Source organism: Vigna radiata, chromosome 5 (assembly GCF_000741045.1).
Source record: "Vigna radiata var. radiata cultivar VC1973A chromosome 5, Vradiata_ver6, whole genome shotgun sequence".
Lineage (NCBI taxonomy): Eukaryota > Viridiplantae > Streptophyta > Magnoliopsida > Fabales > Fabaceae > Vigna > Vigna radiata.
Genome location: NC_028355.1, coordinates 20,259,879 through 20,280,944, shown reverse-complemented (window position 1 = coordinate 20,280,944; position 21,066 = coordinate 20,259,879). Strand labels below are relative to the sequence as shown.

The 21,066-nt window shown below is 34.2% G+C and overlaps 5 protein-coding genes and 1 long non-coding RNA gene across 8 annotated transcripts; 1 reads left to right on the top strand and 5 right to left on the bottom strand.

Annotated features, from left to right (window-relative positions):
* Positions 1-111: 111 nt before the first annotated feature.
* LOC106760903 (guanine nucleotide-binding protein alpha-1 subunit) lies at positions 112-5,597 on the bottom strand. Of its 3 annotated transcripts, XM_014644343.2 has the most exons (14): positions 5,239-5,591; positions 3,933-3,999; positions 3,768-3,840; positions 3,547-3,584; positions 3,372-3,461; positions 3,141-3,218; positions 2,808-2,915; positions 2,598-2,699; positions 2,022-2,077; positions 1,514-1,648; positions 1,141-1,234; positions 959-1,018; positions 800-879; positions 112-684 (listed from the first exon to the last, which is right to left on the bottom strand). In XM_014644343.2, the coding sequence occupies exons 2-14, from the start codon at positions 3,993-3,995 to the stop codon at positions 507-509; spliced, it is 1,155 nt and encodes a 384-aa protein (XP_014499829.1). In that variant the 5' UTR covers positions 3,996-3,999; positions 5,239-5,591; the 3' UTR covers positions 112-506. The 3 variants fall into 3 exon arrangements, with proteins under 3 accessions (XP_014499829.1, XP_014499832.1, XP_022636642.1); XM_014644346.2 differs by lacking the exon at positions 959-1,018 and having other exon boundaries at positions 5,239-5,597; XM_022780921.1 differs by lacking the exon at positions 3,141-3,218 and having other exon boundaries at positions 5,239-5,596.
* A 3,964-nt stretch (positions 5,598-9,561) lies between these two features.
* On the bottom strand, positions 9,562-11,760 carry LOC106760905 (2-hydroxymuconate semialdehyde hydrolase-like). The gene is made up of 4 exons (XM_014644348.2): positions 10,197-11,760; positions 10,020-10,115; positions 9,870-9,937; positions 9,562-9,796 (listed from the first exon to the last, which is right to left on the bottom strand). Exons 1-4 carry the CDS (start codon positions 10,857-10,859, stop codon positions 9,679-9,681), a joined length of 945 nt encoding a protein of 314 aa, XP_014499834.1. The 5' UTR covers positions 10,860-11,760; the 3' UTR covers positions 9,562-9,678.
* A 74-nt stretch (positions 11,761-11,834) lies between these two features.
* LOC106760907 (4,5:9,10-diseco-3-hydroxy-5,9,17-trioxoandrosta-1(10),2-diene-4-oate hydrolase) lies at positions 11,835-13,253 on the bottom strand. Its single transcript, XM_014644349.2, has 4 exons — positions 12,508-13,253; positions 12,329-12,424; positions 12,190-12,257; positions 11,835-12,068 (listed from the first exon to the last, which is right to left on the bottom strand). The coding sequence occupies exons 1-4, from the start codon at positions 13,132-13,134 to the stop codon at positions 11,951-11,953; spliced, it is 909 nt and encodes a 302-aa protein (XP_014499835.1). The 5' UTR covers positions 13,135-13,253; the 3' UTR covers positions 11,835-11,950.
* A 2,257-nt stretch (positions 13,254-15,510) lies between these two features.
* On the bottom strand, positions 15,511-17,923 carry LOC111241677. Its single transcript, XR_002667903.1, has 3 exons — positions 17,787-17,923; positions 15,816-15,883; positions 15,511-15,706 (listed from the first exon to the last, which is right to left on the bottom strand). It is a non-coding gene; the product is annotated as an uncharacterized LOC111241677 (long non-coding RNA).
* Positions 15,942-18,087, top strand: LOC106760904 (serine/threonine-protein kinase RIPK). The gene is made up of 5 exons (XM_014644347.2): positions 15,942-16,625; positions 16,772-16,907; positions 17,073-17,209; positions 17,464-17,590; positions 17,726-18,087. The coding sequence occupies exons 1-5, from the start codon at positions 16,236-16,238 to the stop codon at positions 18,085-18,087; spliced, it is 1,152 nt and encodes a 383-aa protein (XP_014499833.1). The 5' UTR covers positions 15,942-16,235.
* A 1,048-nt stretch (positions 18,088-19,135) lies between these two features.
* On the bottom strand, positions 19,136-19,874 carry LOC106760908 (copper transporter 5). The gene has a single exon (XM_014644350.2). The coding sequence runs from the start codon at positions 19,758-19,760 to the stop codon at positions 19,329-19,331; it is 432 nt and encodes a 143-aa protein (XP_014499836.1). The 5' UTR covers positions 19,761-19,874; the 3' UTR covers positions 19,136-19,328.
* Between the last annotated feature and the right edge of the window lie 1,192 nt (positions 19,875-21,066).

The following is a 21,066-nucleotide window of genomic DNA, read 5'->3' as shown; positions in this document are numbered from 1 at the left end:
CGGTTCATTTTCTACAAGCCACGAATTTTCATGTTGTTTAATCCATATTAAGTCACTTTTTTCCCCCAACAAGATATCCATAGGTTGTAGACAATCAAGTATAGTTGTCGCTTGATAAAATCAACGAGTCTTCGTGCAAGTGTTCAAAAGAATAAATGGACTACGAACAAAAGGCTAGAAAGTAAACTAAAAAACTGAAATTGACATGCATGGTGAACATGCAGACCAACACAAATCAGTAAAAAAACCTCATCAAGCTTAAATAAAAGATGTGGAATATTTGATTAGTGACTTTCAATCAATGAAAAGATAATCAACTAACTTTGCTTTCTAAAGAGGGATGTGGTGTGTGATCAAGTATTGAGAAAGGCTTTCCCAATCCACCCAGATAAAATCAACAAATGGATTTTATATTGTTGTATACCTGACCTCTAATATACCCAAAATCAGCAGACCTTTTCAATGTAAAATTATACCATATTCCTCTTAAACACACTCTTGCATGGTCATAATAAGCCAGCTTCAAACAGATTCCTCCGTCTCAAAGTCTCGTCAACAAGCTTGAAAGTCTTTTTCACAAGCTTCTGATCAAGAGCAGTGGTCCGGTATATCTTGAACACACGATCTACGTGGTCAGGAGCAATGCTCTGGAAATACAATTCCTCAAACTTTTTCTTCACAAACCTGCACACATAGAAGTAAGTCAATGGTTCAATTTACATGAAAACTTCATCATCTTGCACTTGAATTTGCCATCAGCAGCACCCTTTATTCCCTGAGGTATAAACAGTTTGCTTACTCGTACGCGTGTTCTATCTCTTGCTTCCCTGTTGAAACTGGCTGGTATTCTTTGAACCACTCACACACATTGAGCGGAACCTGCACAATGCAAGGTATTAAACTGAAATGATAACACACTCCACCTATGACAAAGTGTACTCATGTGGATGGTTCTTACTTTCAGGATCTTCTTTTCAAATATGTCAAACTTGTTTAAAAATAACATGAAGGATGTTTTCTGTCCACAAAAGATAAGACCGCCATTATTCACTAAGATACACACAAATGTTAATTTTCATATAATAAAGGAAACTTTCTATAAAAATGTAGTTATTACAATTTAAAAATGAAAAAGAAAACCTCAAAACATGGTTGCTTCAGAACCCACTCAAAAAGTTCCTTAGTCTCCATCATTCTGTTCTTGTTTTCATCCTCATAAAGTGTTTGATCATACCTGGAAGGTAAATGTAAAGTCAGTACTTTTGCTAATCATCGAACATTTTGAAGTGTTAAGGAAAAACATGAAATAGAAAGAGTTTAATTGTAAGTGTATCTGTGGATGTGCAGCTGGATTGTGACTTTTTAATTTGGTGTGCTAAACAATCCAAACAGATATGCAGACAAGAAATTAAGATAAGTTTTTGAGATTTATACACTTTTAGTAGTCCAGATAGTCTTTTATCACCACTATTATAAATCATATTAAGCTATGCAACCAAATGTCAGACCATACTCGCTAATTGCAGCACAGAATATTACAGCTGTAACTCCTTCAAAAAGATGGATCCACTTTCTCCTCTCATTTCTCTGGCCACCAACATCAAAGAGTCTATAGACTTCACCACTTCTCTTATTTTCTCCGACAGGACTGTCAAAATAGAAAAAACATACTGATGAAGCTGGTCCTATCAGTAAATCATATTGAAGACGTAGATGAGGAACCACCATCTATGTTGTTTGAATCTTTAATCACACAATTTGCATCTTCAAGCAACACATAATGATTAAAAAATGCAATTGTTCAGAATAAATGTTGAAAACAGGAGCCTACTCAGCTTCAAGTAATACAGGTGGTTTTACATACTCAAAACAAAAAGACAAGGCCATACAACAAATGGGTTATACAAATTGCTACGACAAATTTTGTTGTGAACTGAAGAACAGAAGGACAAAGTGGGTACAGTAATAGCACTTCTCAGTATCATTTCGGTACAAAAATTATGTCAGTTCAGCATGTTCACCTGAATTGGATCTCGACAACACCAGTTGTACGAACTCTTGCATACAAAATATCCTCCTGTAGTTGTCAAATCGAGTGAGAAATATTAAGAGAACCTTAACTTTACCTTCAAACACTGAGGGCCCAAAATGAAAACACTAGCAAAGACACAGTGAACTTCTTACAACATATGCCGAATTAGGCGTACTAAATTAACATATAATATCAAAATTCATAACATAATGCTTGTCAATTGAAGACAATAAGCTGTTACATGATAGATAAAAGAAAAGAACAGCAAGGCCATCCAAAGATAGCAATGCAAACCACTCACTCTCTTAGAGATAAAAAGTTAACACATGATCACTTGATTTATTTATTTTCATTAAAAAAAAAAAAAAAACTTAGTAAATAGCAACTAATGTTTCGAAGTTTATGTTGATGATTAGCAGCTTATAACCTCATTATTGAAACAATTAGAAAATCCAAAAATACAACGCTCTCCAAGAAGAAAGAATTTAGCTTTATAATATACTGATATCTGTAGTTGGCTTTTTGTATCCTTGCACAGAAAAGAATAATGGTAGATTTTGGATACCTTTGTCGGAACATAATTTGCATCAGACAGTCTCTCCAAATTTTCCATGAAATAATGGGTGCAATCTGGAACTTGGAGTTCATTAGCACGGGCATATGTTTCCTACAGCAAGCATAACATATAAGACATACATTCTAAGTAACTAATAACAAATAGTAATATGTGTATGGATTAAGGTTAAAGCAATCAAATAGTATCAAAAGGGTGCACCTGAATTGCAGCATCTTCCCACAGAGTCTCAATTTCCTGCGCAAGCTCCTTGGTAAGACGCGGGTAATCCAGCCTGCCTCCTATTTCTGAGAGCTTTTCCCCAATGTCCTGCCACAAACATTAAACTCTAATTGAATTAAGAATCCTTTGGCATATAGCTATGTTGGAGCAACAGATCCCTCCAGAAGAAAGAAAACTGTGTATGTATGTTTGATCATTACACAGTAGTTCTTTACAAAAGAAACTTACTGACAAATATACCAGACGAAAAACTACTCAACTATTATTAACCAACCCTATTGGGGAATAAAAGAGATGGTAATGATGAACTACCTGGTTTTCATTAGATATTACGTACTTTGAAGAATCAGCATCATTCTGCGCTAACTCTTTTGACCCATCATGCAGTAGCTATTTAAACACGTCAAGAACAAACTAAGGATTACAGTTTTCTCAGCTATCTCTACTGAACACAACTCAACATTTTTTTTACAAACAGAGAACACTTTAACTCTGCATTTTTAAGAGAAAAATAATCAACACACCCTTTCAAGTATTGCGTACTTTTATTGTCTGAAACACGTTAGCATGAATGACTGGTATGTAGCTTTTTAGCTCAGCATCGTCGAAGCCAGTTTGAAACAAAAGTTTTATCTGCGTATTACAAACAAATAAGTGAATATCAATAATCTAACAATCATATATTATCATAAGCAGCTCTGAAGATGAAATCTCTTGCCTGCTTAAAGATTGTAGACTTCCCAGACTCTCCAGCACCTAAACAACAGAGATATTGGCACTTAACACAGGTAAGTGCAGAAACGCAATAACAAAAGCAAACAAGCTGCTAAGAGATTGCATTAATATGATCCCTTCAAAGTATGGGAGTTCAACCATGCAATACATCAATGCTAAATTCCAAATATTCCTACGGAGGAAAGCCGCTCTACTAAAACACACCTAATAGTAGAAGTTTCTGAATATGTTTTTCAGCCTTTGTTTCTAACTCGATTCTTCTTTCAATTTCGGCATCCTGCAAATGCATGCCACGTTCATCAAATAAAAGCCAATTTAACAGTATCATTTGTAACTTAACAAGTACCAAATTTATCTAGGACAAAAGACCTGAGCATTTTCTTCAGCATCAGCATCACGAAAACGTCGTCTTTTGCTGCAGACTAAGCCCATATGTCTGTAACCAAGAAGATGCATTAATCAAGCTCATTTAATGTACTGATACATTATGCAGAATTTAGAGGAGCTTATTTGGACTTATGGAAATAGCTTATTATGAGCTTCCCATAAACACTATTCAACTTATTTTAATAAACTTGCTTTTCATGGTTAAACTTAACAACGTAAATTCTTTTTAACTAATTACACTGCGATTCACAAGCAAGTTCATAAGCAAGTGCTCATTAGACAAGTGCTTACTGAATAATTATTGATCAAGGTGTTTATCACTCAAACACTATGGACTTGAGTTTAAACAACAAGAAGACTCAAGCAGAGCAAACAAATCCAAGCACGCACTAAGCTACTTCATGCAACTTGCAATAATATATATGCAAATAATAGATTCTCAATCCACGGAATAAGACATGTGAATGAATCAAAAAGACTCAAAGGCACAGCTGGATAGCAGGAGTAGGTCGAAACGAGCTCTGAACAATCGCTTTAACCAGAATAGTTTCCGGCCCACACATCAGATCTGAAGTTAATGATTATTCTGAGCAAGTTATTCGGCCGAAATGTTGGGTTCAACAAACATTAGAATATTCTACTCCTCGCATATGGGAAACGAGGTTATGGGGCGATCACCAGCAACTTGGATTTATTTATCAACTTTATTTTTTAAGTGAAAACATTTTTGTTACATAACATTAACAAGAATTTTATCAAATGGATAAACTCCATCACCAGATACATAGAGTGAAGTTAAGGGCAGTTAAGATGCCCATGACTGTTAAGAAGAATCACAATTTCCAGCGTCGAGCAGAATCAATTAATAATCAAGTTATCAATTCATGTATATGGGCAAGAATGATCCTTTTTCTGATTTATTTTCTAGGTAATTATCTCTTGGTTTGAATGCCGATACCCTCCGCACGAAGCATGAAAGTTTAGCAGTAGAAGTACCATGAAAAAGAAAGAGCAGCATGCAGGGTACAGCCACCCCATCATCAAAGTTTTCACCAGAAAGAGAATACAGTCGAAGATGGTACAAAAAAACAACTGTTAAAAAACTATACAAAAAAGTGGAGAAAAAAAGGAGAATATTTCCGCATCTCGATCTGCATATGCAACATCAACACAGAGATCTCCTGAGCCAAAACCCACACTCCACAAACTATCAACAACAAAAAAGAAGGATCTTGGGAGAGAGGAGAGAGAGAGAGATTGAGAATGCAACAGAAGAAAGAGTTGTTACCCGAAAAGAAGCAAAACTAGAGATGTGGATGTGGAATATGCCCCTTGATTTGGCGGATACGTTAAGTGTGAAGTGTGAAGTGTGAAGCGTGAAGCGAAAAAGCAACAAGTTCAGTGTGTGTTCTTCTGTGTGGAGGAAGATATATAGTATAGTAGTATTAAAGTTGTTTACAAGTACTGGTATAGTAACACGACACAACAATAACAATTGTTGTTTAGTTCAGCGTAATGACAATAATGACAATAAAGTGTGGATTATAATATGGTGTTAATAACATAATGGGATTCGGAGAAGTGTGCATATATGTGAATGAATTATATTATATGATGAAATAAAAGTAAAATTTGATGAGAAAGGAAAGAGAGAAGGGTGGAAGAAGGAAAGAAAATAGAGATTAATTAATTAGTTAAAAATGAAAACAAAAGAGCGCCGAAAGCTGTGTGAGGGTTCTTGGTTGTTCCTGCACCCTTTGGTCGGGTCAAAGTTTAGTTTAGAAAAGACACAAGAAGGCAGCAGCAGGCACAGCTATGGCACTTTCTTTATGTCTTCTTGGGAAAATACACACACACTGTCACTGACCCTCTTTCTCTCTCCGCCTGCCACTCTCAACTCCAACATCTTGACGCAGACCAAGTAGCATCACTGTACATTGTTTTCATTTTTTATTTCGATCACCAAAAATTTCACCATTGACAAACAAAAAAAAATTAAACTTTAAATAACAGCATTCATTGGGTGGCATTATTACTTTATGTGAAAACAACCCATTAAAAAAGATAGGATTTTTAGTTGTTGAATTAAGAAAATCATATTAGATTTGAATGTGGTACTTATCCATTAGATTCCAAGTGCGAAAGTGCATGAGGGGTGACAGAGTAGTTTGACTGAAGAGAATGGAAGAATGGGATTTGTTGGAGGATGAATTTTGTTTGCAGGATTTTCATTTGATGGTGTGGTGAGTTTAGAAAGGAAAAGGAGAGAGAGAGAGAGAGAGAAGAGAGAATTGTGATTCCATTCCATGTCTGTTGGCGGTCAAAGGAGACAAGAAAGGACACATCTGCATCTGTATCTGTATCTACGTGTGTCTGGTTTAGATGTTCTTCCAAGGTATTACACTTTCATCATTCAAACATATATTATTTTACACTTTCATAACTCCAACGTCTATTATTTTAATACATAAATAGTTTATTACTTTGTAATCAAAAACTAAATAAATGGTATGAAATTTTTTTGTAACGCTTTATATATGGGTTTCGAAAAAATGAAAAAGTAAAATTATTTTCTATGTAATAAATGGAAAAAATACTTTAAAAAGGCAAAAGATTGGGAAAATCTGTTTTTTTCACTTTCTTGGCTATTTAGGGTAAAAGTATTTTATCCGTAAAACACTCTTCTTTTCTAATTTAAAAGAATGCAATTTTCTTTAGTATTTTAATATTTTTTTTAAAATTATATACTGTATATTATTTTTTCTTTTGGTAATGTTATTTTTTCTGTAATGTCCTGTATATTGTCATTAATTGCACTGCTTGTTCTCATTGATTAGGAAAGAAACTAATTGAGAAAGAGACTACAGTATAACAGTCAAAAATAGAGAAGGAAATACCAAGTTCAGTGTTTTATTTTATCTTTAAATATATTTTAAAATATCGCTAAATATGTTTTCAATCTTTAATTTCCAGTATAATTTAAAATTAGTATCTTTTCAAAACTTTGACAAACATATTGCTTTGAAACTGAGATATGTTAGAATAGAAGTAACTTAATTTTACAAAGGTATAATCGATTATTGTGACACTCGGGCACTGACGAGGACGGGGAGTGATCGCTGGTGCAAGAAGCATGGTGCAGGGGGCATGGACAAGGAGCGGTTCCTGGCAGGCTTCGAGTGGAAGGGGCACATGGACGAATTGAACATACACCGGAATGAGAGGGATCTGGAGACTGTATAGGAATGGGACTATACAAATGAAGGATAGCTTAAAGGAATTGATTTGGCTACTCATATCAACAAATGCATTTGTTTTTCGGTAGCCTAACTCATAAGAACTCCATGGTTAAGCGTGCTTAGCCTAGAGTAATTATGGGATGGGTGACCTTCCGGGAAGTTTTCTCGGTCGGGAAGTTTTCTCGGAAGGTGTGTGAGTGAGGACAAAGCACACTGAAAAGCCTCGTGTTGATTTGTGGAGGCAGTCAGCAGTCCCTGTAAGTCGGGACGTTACAATTATCATAATAAATTCTTATATATATTAGTTTTTTTATGGAAATGAAAAGATATTTGTAATTAAAAACCAATTATTATAATAATTAACGGGTTTATTGGAATTGTCTAGATTTTTATGATTACGAGTTTTTTTTTTTCTCTCTTACAATTGAAACAATAAAATAGGATAATATTAGGATTAAATTGCAAATATTTTAAAGGGTTAAATATGTTTTTGATTTCTTATCTTTTAATGAAAATTGGAATTAGTCTCTTTTCAAAACTTTAGCCTAATTTAATCTCTTAATTTTAGAAAGGTATGAATTTAGTCCTTTTAACCAAAATTTATTAACTTTATTTGATATAATAAATCAACAACAATATTATAATAGTTTAATTACGTCACTCAAGTAAGAATTGAATTATTTATTTAGTGAAAAAAAAACTAAGTGACCCATAAAAAAACTCAAAAACTGAGTTTTTAAAATTTTGTATTCGATATAATATATATTCTCTTTTACATGAATAACTCATACCTCAACTATAATGAATCTCTCTTTCCTTATAAAAAAATTCGAACAATAGTATTAAAATCAATTATTTGTCTTAATGACCAACTTGGAGGGTTAGGATAAAAATTCATAATGTAATTTTTATTAGTAAATTATCAACTATATTATTTATACAATCAATTAGTAGAGTATACTTTATAACATTTCTCCTTTATCTCTTTACATCACATCAATCATCTTATCTTATACGTCTTTTACCAACATTAATCTTATCTCATAAACTTTCTCTCCTAATTAACTTAACACAATTCGATATAAAAATAAAGTAAAGAATGCACATTTTTAAGCTCTAGACAACTATAAACATGCATTATATCCAAACTTACACTTTCTGTAAAATTAAAAAGGAAATTAACAATGACTAAATTAATTAATTATAACATTTTAAAAAATTATTCAACTGAATGGCCAACTTACCTAACCTAAGTTGAAAAATATTATGAATAAGACAATTTGTCTTACTAGTAAAGGTTTCAAAATAAGTTAACCTACTCCACTTAGTAGCTTTTAATAAAGAACACAACACCCAAAAAATAATATAAACGATAACTACCATACCTAAAGACTTTCTGCTACAGTTACAATATCATGTTCTTATAAATTAAATTCTCGTAACTAATGGTTATATCGTTGCTAAAGAAAAAAAAAAAAAAAAACTTACTTATAATAATGTATTTTTGATATCAAAATCTTATATAAAATTCATATATAGTTTGACCAATGAGCTATTATTAGATGAGTTAGTCGTTAGAAATTACATGAAAGTTAATTTACAATATAAAACTTATTTTATAAATTAATTTTATAAAGTTAGATTAAACTTAAAATTTATTTATTAACATAAAATTAAAAAAAAAATTGATTAAATATATCATATCCAAAGCTTATTAAATTTATTAATATTTGTTAAATCTATTATTGAATCATTATATAAATAAATAAAAATCTCACTTCATAAATAATTATAATTTTATGATATTAAGTTAAACTTAAATTTTATCTCTTAATATCATTTGTTATATTTTCTAAAAAAAAAATTAAAAGCTACTAAACTAAATGTTAACGTTTACAAATAATTATAAATCTCCTGGACATTTTTTTAACGTAACGTAAAGTATTGCAAAAATAATAATTCACTACAGCAAAAACTATCTTTAGGCGCAAGTAGTTTTTCTTTTATCAAGGAGAATAGAAAAAAGTGGTTAAACTATTTACGGATAATTAAATTATGGTATAAATGTGAAGTTTTTTTTTTCATGTAAAACACCAAGAAAATACAATAAATCATAAAAAAAATCTACATAAAAAAATGAGGAGATCATTTTTAATCCAAAATTTTAACCTAAAATCTTAAAATAATATATTTATAAATTCTTTATTTATATTTTAGTTTTGGTGCCATGTAAGATTTTTAACTCACTTGAAATCTTAACAATAACCAAAAGAATTACAAATGCTTGTGAAAAGTGTTTTTTGGCGTAAGGGAAAAAATATTTAGTAAATTTCATTTAATTTTAACTTACAAAAATAATCATATAACTCTGGTTTTGTTTTCTTAGAATATTTTACAATTTACATTGGTGAGGTATGTTCCTCGGAATCTAATAAAGTTTCCTACGAAGTTGTCGAAAATTGAAAAGAAGAAAAAAATGAAGTTAATAGTCAAGGAGTCCCCCGTAAAAAATTAATGATGATGCGGTTGAATTCTACTGGCTTTTCAATTTGAGGCACATGTGCTGCTTCCTTTATCAGTTCTAATTTTACATTTTTACCTATCACCCTGCCATTGCCATACATAAATCAATTTCAAAAACAAAAACAAAACCACGGAGGAGTTAGAAATGAAAACATACTCTTTCAGTTCATGCGCCAATCGCACCGGAAAAACCCGGTCTTCTTCCCCCCACACTATCAGAACTTCCTGAACATCATATCAACAACATCAATCCAACCACACTAACAACGCAAGCACCATTATCAAATCAAAATTCTTGTTGCCTTGCCTGTTTAAGAGGTGAAACGTTAGAGGTTTCTTCCCTGCCCACAGAGATCCCTTTTAGAATTTCCAATTTTCTCTCCTTATTCTCTCCGTACAATTCCTAGAAACAATAAAAGGAAAATGCAGGAACGAAAGGTATATAAAATCACACTGAATTGGGAGAGAAAGAGAGAAAAGATACATGGATGAAGATACTGAGGACAAAATCAGGGACATGGGGAGGCTTGTAGATGGAGAGGGACATCAACTGCCGCAGGTGGTGGGGGGAAGAAGGAAACATGAGGTCGTCGATGCTGTTCAATTTAGAACTTCGGAGCATCTCTAGGTTACTTCTCGCGGTCATGTTAACGCCGGAGCTGGCGATGACCACTTTCTTCACCCTCCCTTCCCCCATCATCTTGGCCAGATTGTAAGCGACCAAGCCCCCGTAGCTGGTGCCCACCACGTGCAACGTCTCCACCTCCAACTTATCCAGAAGCTTCCCCACCGACTTCGCCTGAAACACCTCGCTCCTCTCCCTGGAAATGGTGGTGGAGCCTCCGAAGAATACGAGGTCCGGAACGTAAAGGTTGAAGTGTGGGGCCAGGGATTTGACCTGTCTGCGCCACTGCCACAATGCCACGGGCCCAAAGCCGTGGATGAGAACCAGAGAGGGCTTCTGGGCCGTTTTGTTTCTTGGGCCCCAAAAGTGCATGGTGGTCATGTCGTCAAGGGCGAGGGCCTGCGACCAGAGGCCCGCCCCCGTGAAACAGCGTCGGATGTACTTGTTGTACATGCAGGCGAAGTTGAATGACGAAGGCATGTTGATGAATTTGGTTGGTCCCTCCCTCGTCGGAGATTTCATTGCTATTTATATTGGTTGAAGATTGTGTGCGTAATCCATCCCTTTTTTCTTCTCCTTTCTCATGGCTCTCCTTCATTTTCTGATCACCGTCTTTTCCTCTCAGTTCCCGTCTAAATAATCAACACATCTTTCCCCACTCACTACTTCTTGGGGATACTTTACCTTGCTTATTCTTCTAACTCAAATCATATTTTTTTACCAATAATATTCAATTCCGATAGTAATTTCTTTTTTCATGCATTCATAATCATTTTTAAAAATATAACTTACTTATATTATTCATTTTATTCTCATTTTTCTTTTATATTCCTTCCGTGTTTTTGTGTAAAAAGCCTCGATCGGCAATATAGCATAAAAGTATTCTGATTCTTTATTTTGTTTCTTTTTCTTTTAAAAAAATAAAATAAAAATATCTAAAATACGAATAGGCAATACTTTTTCGCAATTAAAACTGTGAAATTTCTAGTGGTGAAGGGACACATAATCTCAGACACCATACTAAGTCACATTATGCTAAAAAGTCAACTGATCATTTGTGGATTTTCTAATACATAACTCCTCTAAGTAATAACATGTTTGTCTTATGAAATGAATAAAAAGTATTACTATTATTATTTTATTTTTGTCGTAAATAAGATACTTCTTTATTCTATATCTTATAAATACTATTTTCGTAACTTCAATTTTAGACATCATTGTAAAGTTTTCTCCAAACGCCTAAATCTATGATTAATTAACACGGTTGACTGTTTATTTGGATAATTTAGTATACGCATTTATTAAGACTATATTCAAGCCATGAAGTAAATAAATAACTGGATAACACTCTTTGAGTAGTATGAGTATGTACAAACATTACATTTTTTTTTATTAAGATAAAGATATTAAAATATTAGGCACTGAAAAGTTGTCCCATTGATTTTAAAAATCAATATATTTGCGATGCGTAATAATTTGTGAGTAGGTGACAGCATAAAACGTAATAGTAGTTTATATATTTTAATTAAAGAACATGTTTGTTATGAGTGAAAAACCATAATGGTATAATTAATTATTAAAATTGATGCAGACAGTGGTAGTGAAAAAATTACTCAAGAATGGGCTTGAAAAAAATTAAGGAGAATGTTGTTGAATTCTCTTGGCTTCTCGATTTGAGGCACATGGGATGCCTCCTTAATCAATTCCAAACGAGCCTTCCTACCGATTATTCTGCAATATGTTAATTAAAATAACACAATTAGCTTCACAGACAGAATATCTCATCTTTTAACATTCTAATTTGGAAGAATAGAAGAAAAAAATTGAAGTAAAAGAAGCAAAGAATTCGAACTCTTTCAATTCGCGGGCCATTTCCACGGGAAATATTTGATCTTGTTCCCCCCACACTATGAGAACCTCCTGATTGTAACAAATATAAATCAGTCACGGTAAGATCGAATTCTAAGTATATCAATATACACCATGCTTACTTGTTCAAGAGGCCAAAGTGTTGAAGATTCATCTTTTCCGATGGTTAATCCTTTCAGAAGCTCCTTTTTCTCCTTCCGATTCTCGCTGTATAGTTTCTACAAAACGTCAAAGAGCTATTATTTTAATCAATTTTCAGAAGAAAATTGTTTGTAAAAAGAGAGACAGAGAGAGAAGTTACATGTAAGAAGTCGTTGAGTAAAAAATGGGGGAGGAATTGCGGAGTTTTGTAGATGGAGAGCGACATCAATTTTCGCAGTTGTTGTGGTGTGGCAGGTAACATCAGGTCTTCGATTTTCTCCAATTCGGCCCTCTGCACCAAAGCCACGTTGTTGCTCCTTTTCATGTTAACACCGGAGCTAGCAATCACCACTTTCTCAACCCTCTCTTCCCCGAACATCTTCGCCAAATTGTAAGCTACCATGCCTCCATAGCTCGTTCCCACCACCTTGAACTTCTCCACCTTCAATTTATCCAGAAGCTTCCCCACCGACGCTGCCTGAAACGTTTCGCTCCTTTCGCTCGATGTGCTGCTGGACCCTCCGAAGAATATCAGGTCCGGAACGTACACGTTGAAGTGAGGGGCCAAGAATTGGACCTGTAACCGCCACTGCCATATGGCCGCAGGCCCAAACCCGTGGATCAGAACCACGGCAGGCTTTTGGGCCGTTCGATTGGTGGGGGCCCAAAAGTGAACCGTGGTTTCGTTATCGACGTCCAGCGTGTACGAGGAGAGGCCCGCGGCCGTGAAGCAGCGGCGGAGGTAGAGGCCGTAGACGGAGACGGGGCTGAGAAATGAGGGAAGCATCTTAAACTGAAAACTGTTACCTTGTCGTTGGCGATTGCAACTAAAAGTTAGTATTATGAATTGGTGGGAGTATGAGTATTTATGACTCAGCTTATTAATTATGAGACGGTAAAGATCGTTGCGTTCAGAGTATGAGTTATGCCAGTAAGATGAATGGGACGCGCTTCTTCTTGTCGCGTTGACTAAAACTACTTTCGTCATTATATTAATAAAATAATAATAATAATATTATTATATTATATTTTATATGCAACTACCATCCTAACTATAATGATACGGGGAAAATGTTTCTTGGATCACGGAGACTGATTGCAAGCATGAGTGGAATAAATAAAAGATTAATTTTCAACTTAACTTCACACAGTGCTAATTAATTCCCATCAACCCAAAAACTGACACGCATCTTAATTAATTATAGGTACTGCATTCATGAGAAAAGAAAAGGTTATATACCCTTTATAGTGCTCAAATTTTCATATAAAGGATAATGATAGTCCCACTTTCATGATTTATATATGTTAAAGAAAGTTAAAACATAAAAAAAAAATGTTAACAAAGTTGTATGGAATGGTTGATAAGACTTTCGAGTTTCACACATGCTTTGGAATTCTCGTCTATCGACAGTGAAAGGGTTGTAAATATTTAAGTATGTTTTTTGTATTTCATTTTAGTTCTGATAATTTTTTCTGTTGAAACATTGAGAGGAGTGCAAGAGTAATAGAAGGGGGAGTGTGAATAGCATGGACCTATTTAGTAAATAGATCAAAGGAGCCCATATAGTGGCTGGACCAGATGAAGAATGTAGTTTGCAGGCTATTGCTTCCTGCACCCCCAAAAATACTAGGAAAAGACATAAACACCTTTCACCATTAATCACAACACGTCACCACTGTCACCGTTTCCACCACTACCTCCACCGCACAGCTGCCGCAAAGGAAGAAAGAGAGATGGAGAAACGCTGCATAGAAAGAAGAGGAAAAGAAAAAGAAAATGCAGAAAAAAACTTATTCTGATTTTTTTTTTTCAGAATATATTTCATATATTGGTATTCCGGATAATTCATTAAACGGGATATATTTTATGTTTTGAATCTTTTGTTTCAGAAATTATATTTTTAAAATTAAAATGCTGTTCTGGTAATTTCGAAAAGCTTATTTCGGAAATTTTCCGAAGCATGTGATGTGGAAGTAAATTTTTCAAAAGTAAATTGATTATTTGGAAAGTTTGAGGGGTCGCAGGAAGTAAAGGCCTAGTTTGCAGTGGTAAATAGAAAACTAAAAGGAAATGACCCTTGAGAAATATCCTGTCATGACGAGTAGATAGATGACTAGATCTGGAAGAAAAATCACATAAAATCCTAGAAATAAGGTTGAAGAGAATCTGGAAATTTCTATCCCTTAATTCTTACGCCGCCGTTGAAAAAATGATAAGAAATTTCACATTAGTCTGGTAGAGAGACAGAAGCCAATTTTGATTTTAGGGTGTTCCAAGCATGGAACTGAACTCTTCTTGCACTTGTTGAGGGAAAACTATGAAACACCAGAATCAAACAGACAAATGACATCTATCCAACACTCACTAGCAATTACATTGCACTTTGCCATACCATGACATTAAGTTATTAACTTGCATCAGTCAGGAATACGAGTCTTATATTAAATAAAAATAAGAAAAATGAACAAGAAGAAAAATCAAGAATTCATGTAAAGTTTTGGATTTAAGGTAACATGAAGTTTTATTCTGCAGAAGTTGAGTATGTTTAATGAGCCAACGTTGGTTTTAACTTTTTAACTTACCTACTACAATCTCTAATACAACTCATTACCCTGATAATGACCTCCATAATTTTCAGTATCTGAACTTTAACATGTACAGGAACTCTGGCTGTTGGCTTGAGTGTTTTCAAAGCTAATTTATCTTTCATACTGAACACAAGTTTACACAATTGAAGTATATATATATATATATATATATATATATATATATATATATATATATAACTTTTTCTCCTTTCTTATTTTGGTCATACTTATGGTCTTTAAGCACTTGGAAAGGGCAATTCAATTGTCAAAGAATGATGCAACGATTAGCCTAATAAGTTGTGTAGAGTTTTGGCATATTTTCCACTGGGGATAGAAGTGGTTAATGGTTAGATTGATTGGTTCACCCTTTCTCTTTGACCTTTGTGAAGGCTACCTATCCCTTTGTTTTTATTTTGGTATATTTTTCCCTTTTACAATTTTAAAATATCTCAAGACTTTTGAATTTTTTAGTCGTTATTTCTGAATGTGGCTTAGACCAAGGAGCAGATGTATTTGATGGATTTATTAGGATTCTATGAATACCAAATTCTTAGTATCCTCGGTCAGGAAGCTATCCTTGATTACCACATTAAAAATTGCAAAGGAGAGTCTGATTGTCGGGCTGCCATGTTTGAAGTTGACATCTTAACAACAACAATACAGAAAAGTGTGACCTACCAGAAACTGGGAAATGTATCAATTGAATAAAGAAAGAAAACCGTCCAATGTGCACTCAAAGATTCGATAATATGGAATTGTTGGTTTTGCACCTGGCAAATTATGTCAAATTGTAAGATCTTCACTGGAATGCTCATCAACAGCTATACAAAAATAAGTGTATGACTAAATGAATATGGAGACAAAATAGAGATTGCATACATGTTTGTAAGGGGTTGGAGAAGTGTTGGGTAACATTGAAGTCTATAGGTAGTCGAGTTTCTTGACATCTAATCAATTGAAAATAGGACAACAATTATAATTATGACATAAAAATATTGTAACAGCAAATAAAATAAAAGTCATTCATGCATGTAGTATTACTCTGCCAAGTGGGAATATGGCATCCCAATTCAGAAAGAGGTCTAGAAGTCAAGGAATCTTTCTAAGTTTTTTTTTTTTTTTTTTTCTAAGGGTAGTTAGGACTTGGGAGAATGTATGTGCTACAAACTTCTCACCCTTCATATATTTTTTTAGTATCATCAGTTAAGTCATTTTCTATGTTGTCTTTATAATTCCCTAGATTTAAGAGCAAAGGGAGTGGTTTTGTTCAGAGTATTGCACATATACTGGTTTTTCTAAATGAGTTCTAAAAAGATTACATGGAAGTCTATTGTGTTGATCTTAAACTGTTACAGGACTCAAAGTTCCTTACAGGAATCAGAGAAACAGGTTTTGAAACAAGGTTCTTTCCAAAGGTTATGCCTATCGGATATAAGCATTCCTAGCTCCCCTCAGGCCATTGAAGATCTTTCCATTTCCCTTGTTGGCCCAAAGCTTTACACATTCACCCTAGAGGAGCTAAGGGAAGCAACACATAATTTCTCATGGAGTAATCTTCTGGGTGAAGGAGGGTTCGGACCCGTGTACAAAGGTTTTGTTGATGACAAACTTAGACCTGGTTTGAAGGCTCAGTCTGTAGCAGTGAAACAACTGAACTTGGATGGCTTCCAAGGTCACAGGGAGTGGCTGGTTAGTCTGTTTGAATTTTTTGCTTCAACCCATTCTAATATAGTCGTATATCAATTTAGAAATACTAGTCCAATGAATAAAATCTAGCTAATGAAACATGGTTGAAGAATATCTGACACTAGCTTGGCACGTGTTTTCTTCTATAGGCGGAGATTATATTTCTTGGACAGCTGAGGCATCCACATCTTGTTAAGTTAATTGGCTACTGTTGTGAGGAGGAGCACAGGCTTCTTGTGTATGAATACATGGCTAGAGGCAGCTTGGAGAATCAACTATTCAGAAGTATGTAATGATGTTTTTCTTGATTCTACCTATTTTTCTCTTTCTTTTCCCCACCAAGCAAGGAGTGAAATCAAGTGCAAAGTCATTGGGTTATTCTGTGTGAGTATTCTGATTGATTCAGTGGTATATATAAACTAAGCCTAAGTTTTGTTCTAATTCAAGCAGGATACTCTGCTGCCTTGCCATGGTCAACAAGGATGAAGATTGCACTGGGTGCAGCTAAGGGTCTGGCCTTCCTTCACGAAGCAGATAAACCTGTAATATACAGAGATTTCAAAACTTCAAATATCTTACTTGACTCGGTATGTTCAATATCTTTTCTGAAGGATGATAAGATATCTTTTAATGGCCTACATCATCTTCCTGTATCCAACAAGAAGTTTTTACAGTATATATGATTATTTGTTTTATGTTACAGTTTAATGTTGATACGCTGTCTAACTAATCAGAAATCTTTCTAGAACTTCAAAAATTTATTGTAAAAGTTAACAATTTTCAATTGTACGAAAAATCATGATTAAAAGACAAACTCTTTATTTTATCTTTACAAATCCAGGATTACACGGCTAAATTATCAGATCTTGGGCTAGCAAAAGATGGTCCTGAAGGGGAAGACACACATGTAACGACAACATGCATAATGGGAACCCGAGGCTATGCTGCCCCTGAGTACATCATGTCAGGTATACATAAGATGTCATTAACTTTTCCTTTTGTGGTAACTTGATTAATTTCAAAGGGTCAAAGATCTTTCAAACTTAGTGAGTTTTGTTTTTGTTTCTCAAGAATCGCATGATTAATTCATTGCCTGACCCCAGGTCACCTTTCCGCCAAGAGTGATGTGTATAGCTATGGAGTGGTTTTGTTGGAATTGCTTACAGGGAGAAGGGTAGTGGATAAGTGCCGACCCAATAGAGAACGAACCCTTGTGGAATGGGCAAGGCCTCTTTTGAGAGATCAAAGAAAGTTGCACCATATAATAGACCCTAGATTAGAAGGGCAGTTTCCTACGAAAGGAGCTTTGAAGGTTGCTGCATTGACCTATAAATGTTTGAGCCACCACCCCTGTCCAAGGCCAACTATGAGTGATGTGGTAAAGATACTAGAGTCTCTTCAGGATTTTGACGATGTGATCATAGGACCATTTGTGTATGTTGCAGTGAGTGAAAGTAGCCAATGAGATGCTACTGTCAAAGGGCATGAAGGAGTCCTTGGTCTGTGTTAACACCAGCTCATCAGCAACGTAGATAAATTATAGTAGATAGCAAAACAAATGATGGAATAGTTGATGAAAATCTTGTTTTTTCCATTATTAGTTTGTAAGGCATGGTCTACAAAAAAGCAAAGTGTAAGTAACTATGTAGTAAAGTCTGATTCTGTCAGAAATAGAGAGCTTTATGTAACAAGTATATGATGTTTGTTTGAGGTGAAATGTGTATAATACACTAGTTATCAGAAATGCTGACTCTGATGCTCAGATTTGAATGGATGAAACAAGTATTTAATGGGGGGTGTATGTATTTTTGTTCAGGCATTACCACTGTTTGCTGCACAATGTTATGACAGATGATGCAGATGAAGAAAAACACAATAATATAGAAAACTATTGTTTTTAAATTAAAGAAATGCTGAACCCCTGAAACTACTGAGTCGAGGAGAAAGATCCCTCTATCAATCATGCAATGAAATGGAGGCAAACATGCGAGCAGATCAAGATTTTGCAACATATAAAAGATGGATATCACATTGACAATTGTTTAGTCGACAACTTCATACATATCTGTCGACGCGTTAAGAATGAAAAAATTGTTTTTAAAATCTGTCAACTACAAAGAGGTTCTCCTTTATAAAGTAGTGTTTTTAAGCTGATATAGGTAGTTCTTGGTCCACCACAAGATATTCAAGCCAAGGTGTTTTAGCCTGTGCTTTAGTATTGATATTTGTAAGGGATAGAATCTCTGATTCCAAAAAAAAACACAGCCACCTAAAGTTAAGGCTACTGCAATTGCCACATAATCCACTTATACAACGAATCTTCTGCCCATTTTTAAGCTTTTGCCAACAGAACAAAGGAATCTGACAAAAACTGTTCAAAATGACTAAAATCCATTTTTCAACCTTGTTCATCTAATTCCTTCTTTCCCAGTTTCAACTCTATCAAAAATTATAAATCTACAAAAACTCAAGAAATCATTTTTCTTACAAGGATTTGCCTGGGAATAAACAGCTGCCGAAAAATATATTAAAATTAGAATCCATCAAGGGTTCCCACTTTCCATTATCCCAATTACAGTTAATTACAATTCCATACACAGAGAAATTACATATCCATAATCGATAGGTCTAAATTAAAACAGGAAATAATAAACAACAACTACGATTTTCAGCTGAGAAGATTGAAAGATTTAAAAGTGACTGAATTCAAGCACAGGCGCAAGAAGTGTCTACTGTAATGGAATCTTCACCCTCGTTCCTGAAGAAAAAGTACCCAACAACGAGACCCACCACGATGGCCACAAAGACCCCTCCGTTGAAGGACATAACCGATAACATCAATAAATACCCTATGGCCGAGCTCAGCCCAAAGAGAATCGCCCCCGCGACCTTCACCCCCAACTTGGCCCTGTTTCCGGTGAGCTTCCGCTGCAACAGAGGGGTCTGAATCTCCGACGGGAAGGGCTTTCCGGCACCGATGAGCTTGAGGCGAATTCTGCGATTCTCAATGAACTGGTAGAAAGCGGAAACTATGAGGCACGCAAGAAGGGTGAGAAGATAATCGGTCCAATCCTGGGTCTGCCAGGAATCGATCAAGAGATTCACCTTCCGGCTCCAGTAAAAGGTCATGTGCATCATCTTCGCCGGCGAGGGTTTGAGAAGATCGATGATGAAGTGTTCAACTATTCAAACAACAAAAACAAATTAATAAGGCTTATGCAATGCAGTTAGCCTTTGCTTTCTTGTAAAGCTTTTGTGACAACTCTTTGAATTCCTAAAATGACCTCAATAGCTGTCTTGTTCTTCTTATCCTTTTTACCTGTCTGTCAAATGCTTTTTTTTGAATCCCTAGGTAGTTTTTTTTGTTCTCTCCTCTTCTTTTTTTTTGTCTTTTTTATTTAAAATAATTATTTTTAAATTTAAAAGTGGAATAAATGATTGTGGTTTCTTATACTAACAGTTAAGGGAAAGGTTAAGTTCTGAATCTCGGTCATTTTCACTCGGCGATACTTTCTATGTTACACTTTATTTATGAAATTTCTAACAAACAAAACTGGTAGTACATAAATGAAATGAAACAACCTTGTACAGCACAAAATAACAGGCTAATGGAAGTTCAAATGGTAGTACAGGTAAATCAAACAATAAGAACAATAAGAGTCTTGCTCTTTTAAAACATGGGTTTTTAAAGTAATTACGCATTTATTAAAAAAAAATCAAACACATAAATTTGGAGAAAAAAAGAGGCAATTGTTTAACTATTGTTTTCTAATTGGAGTAACATTACATACTTAATAACTATGTTTAAAAAGGAATATTGTTCAAAATGTTAGCTTTTTTAGAAAAATTATATAATAAAAATTGAAAAACATTTAGTTTATAATGTTTAAGTATTTTTGCTATAATTTTATAAATCAAGAAGGTCAAGTATAATAGTTAAAAAGTGTAACTTTGATTCATTGATTTGACTAGGTCTAATTGATTACCAGGTTCCTTGCAATTAAATACTTGTAAAAATAATTTTTAATATTCAGGAAATTAATTTACTTTCTCCATGAGAACAATAAAACATGGTAAGCAAAAAATTGTATAATACCATAATTGAATAAACTGTTTTTTTTTCAATAACACCATAAGGTGTGTGAAGTAAACTCATACTTATAAATAATAAAATATAAATTATTCTTTACTCATCCTGAATTATATAAAAAAGAAAGAAAATATTCTTATTACTGAGAGGAATAAGGTGTTTTTCTTTCAAAGTAAAATATATTGTGAGTTCTCTAACATGATCAAGAAATCCATTTTTATTAATTTACCACAATCCAATGTTGAATTAGAAAACTTTAGTTGATCAAATAAACAATTTAGTGAAATGTTATATGTTGTTTTTGTTAGCATCCAGAATAAACATTATATGATCATAGATTAAAACCAGGTAGAA

Coding starts and splice junctions, on each gene's coding strand:
- LOC106760903 (XM_014644343.2), bottom strand. CDS start 3,995: ATGGGCTTAGTCTGCAGCAAAAGACGACGTTTTCGTGATGCTGATGCT. Junction 3,585..3,767: donor TCAGAAACTTCTACTATTAG/GTGTGTTTTAGT, acceptor TCTGTTGTTTAG/GTGCTGGAGAGTCTGGGAAG. Junction 1,235..1,513: donor TTCTGTGCTGCAATTAGCGA/GTATGGTCTGAC, acceptor TTTACCTTCCAG/GTATGATCAAACACTTTATG.
- LOC106760905 (XM_014644348.2), bottom strand. CDS start 10,859: ATGAAATCTCCGACGAGGGAGGGACCAACCAAATTCATCAACATGCCT. Junction 10,116..10,196: donor TCCTCAGTATCTTCATCCAT/GTATCTTTTCTC, acceptor TATTGTTTCTAG/GAATTGTACGGAGAGAATAA. Junction 9,938..10,019: donor ACGTTTCACCTCTTAAACAG/GCAAGGCAACAA, acceptor TATGATGTTCAG/GAAGTTCTGATAGTGTGGGG.
- LOC106760907 (XM_014644349.2), bottom strand. CDS start 13,134: ATGCTTCCCTCATTTCTCAGCCCCGTCTCCGTCTACGGCCTCTACCTC. Junction 12,425..12,507: donor TACTCAACGACTTCTTACAT/GTAACTTCTCTC, acceptor GACGTTTTGTAG/AAACTATACAGCGAGAATCG. Junction 12,258..12,328: donor CACTTTGGCCTCTTGAACAA/GTAAGCATGGTG, acceptor TGTTACAATCAG/GAGGTTCTCATAGTGTGGGG.
- LOC106760904 (XM_014644347.2), top strand. CDS start 16,236: ATGAGTTCTAAAAAGATTACATGGAAGTCTATTGTGTTGATCTTAAAC. Junction 16,908..17,072: donor GGAGAATCAACTATTCAGAA/GTATGTAATGAT, acceptor TAATTCAAGCAG/GATACTCTGCTGCCTTGCCA. Junction 17,210..17,463: donor CAAATATCTTACTTGACTCG/GTATGTTCAATA, acceptor TTACAAATCCAG/GATTACACGGCTAAATTATC.
- LOC106760908 (XM_014644350.2), bottom strand. CDS start 19,760: ATGATGCACATGACCTTTTACTGGAGCCGGAAGGTGAATCTCTTGATC.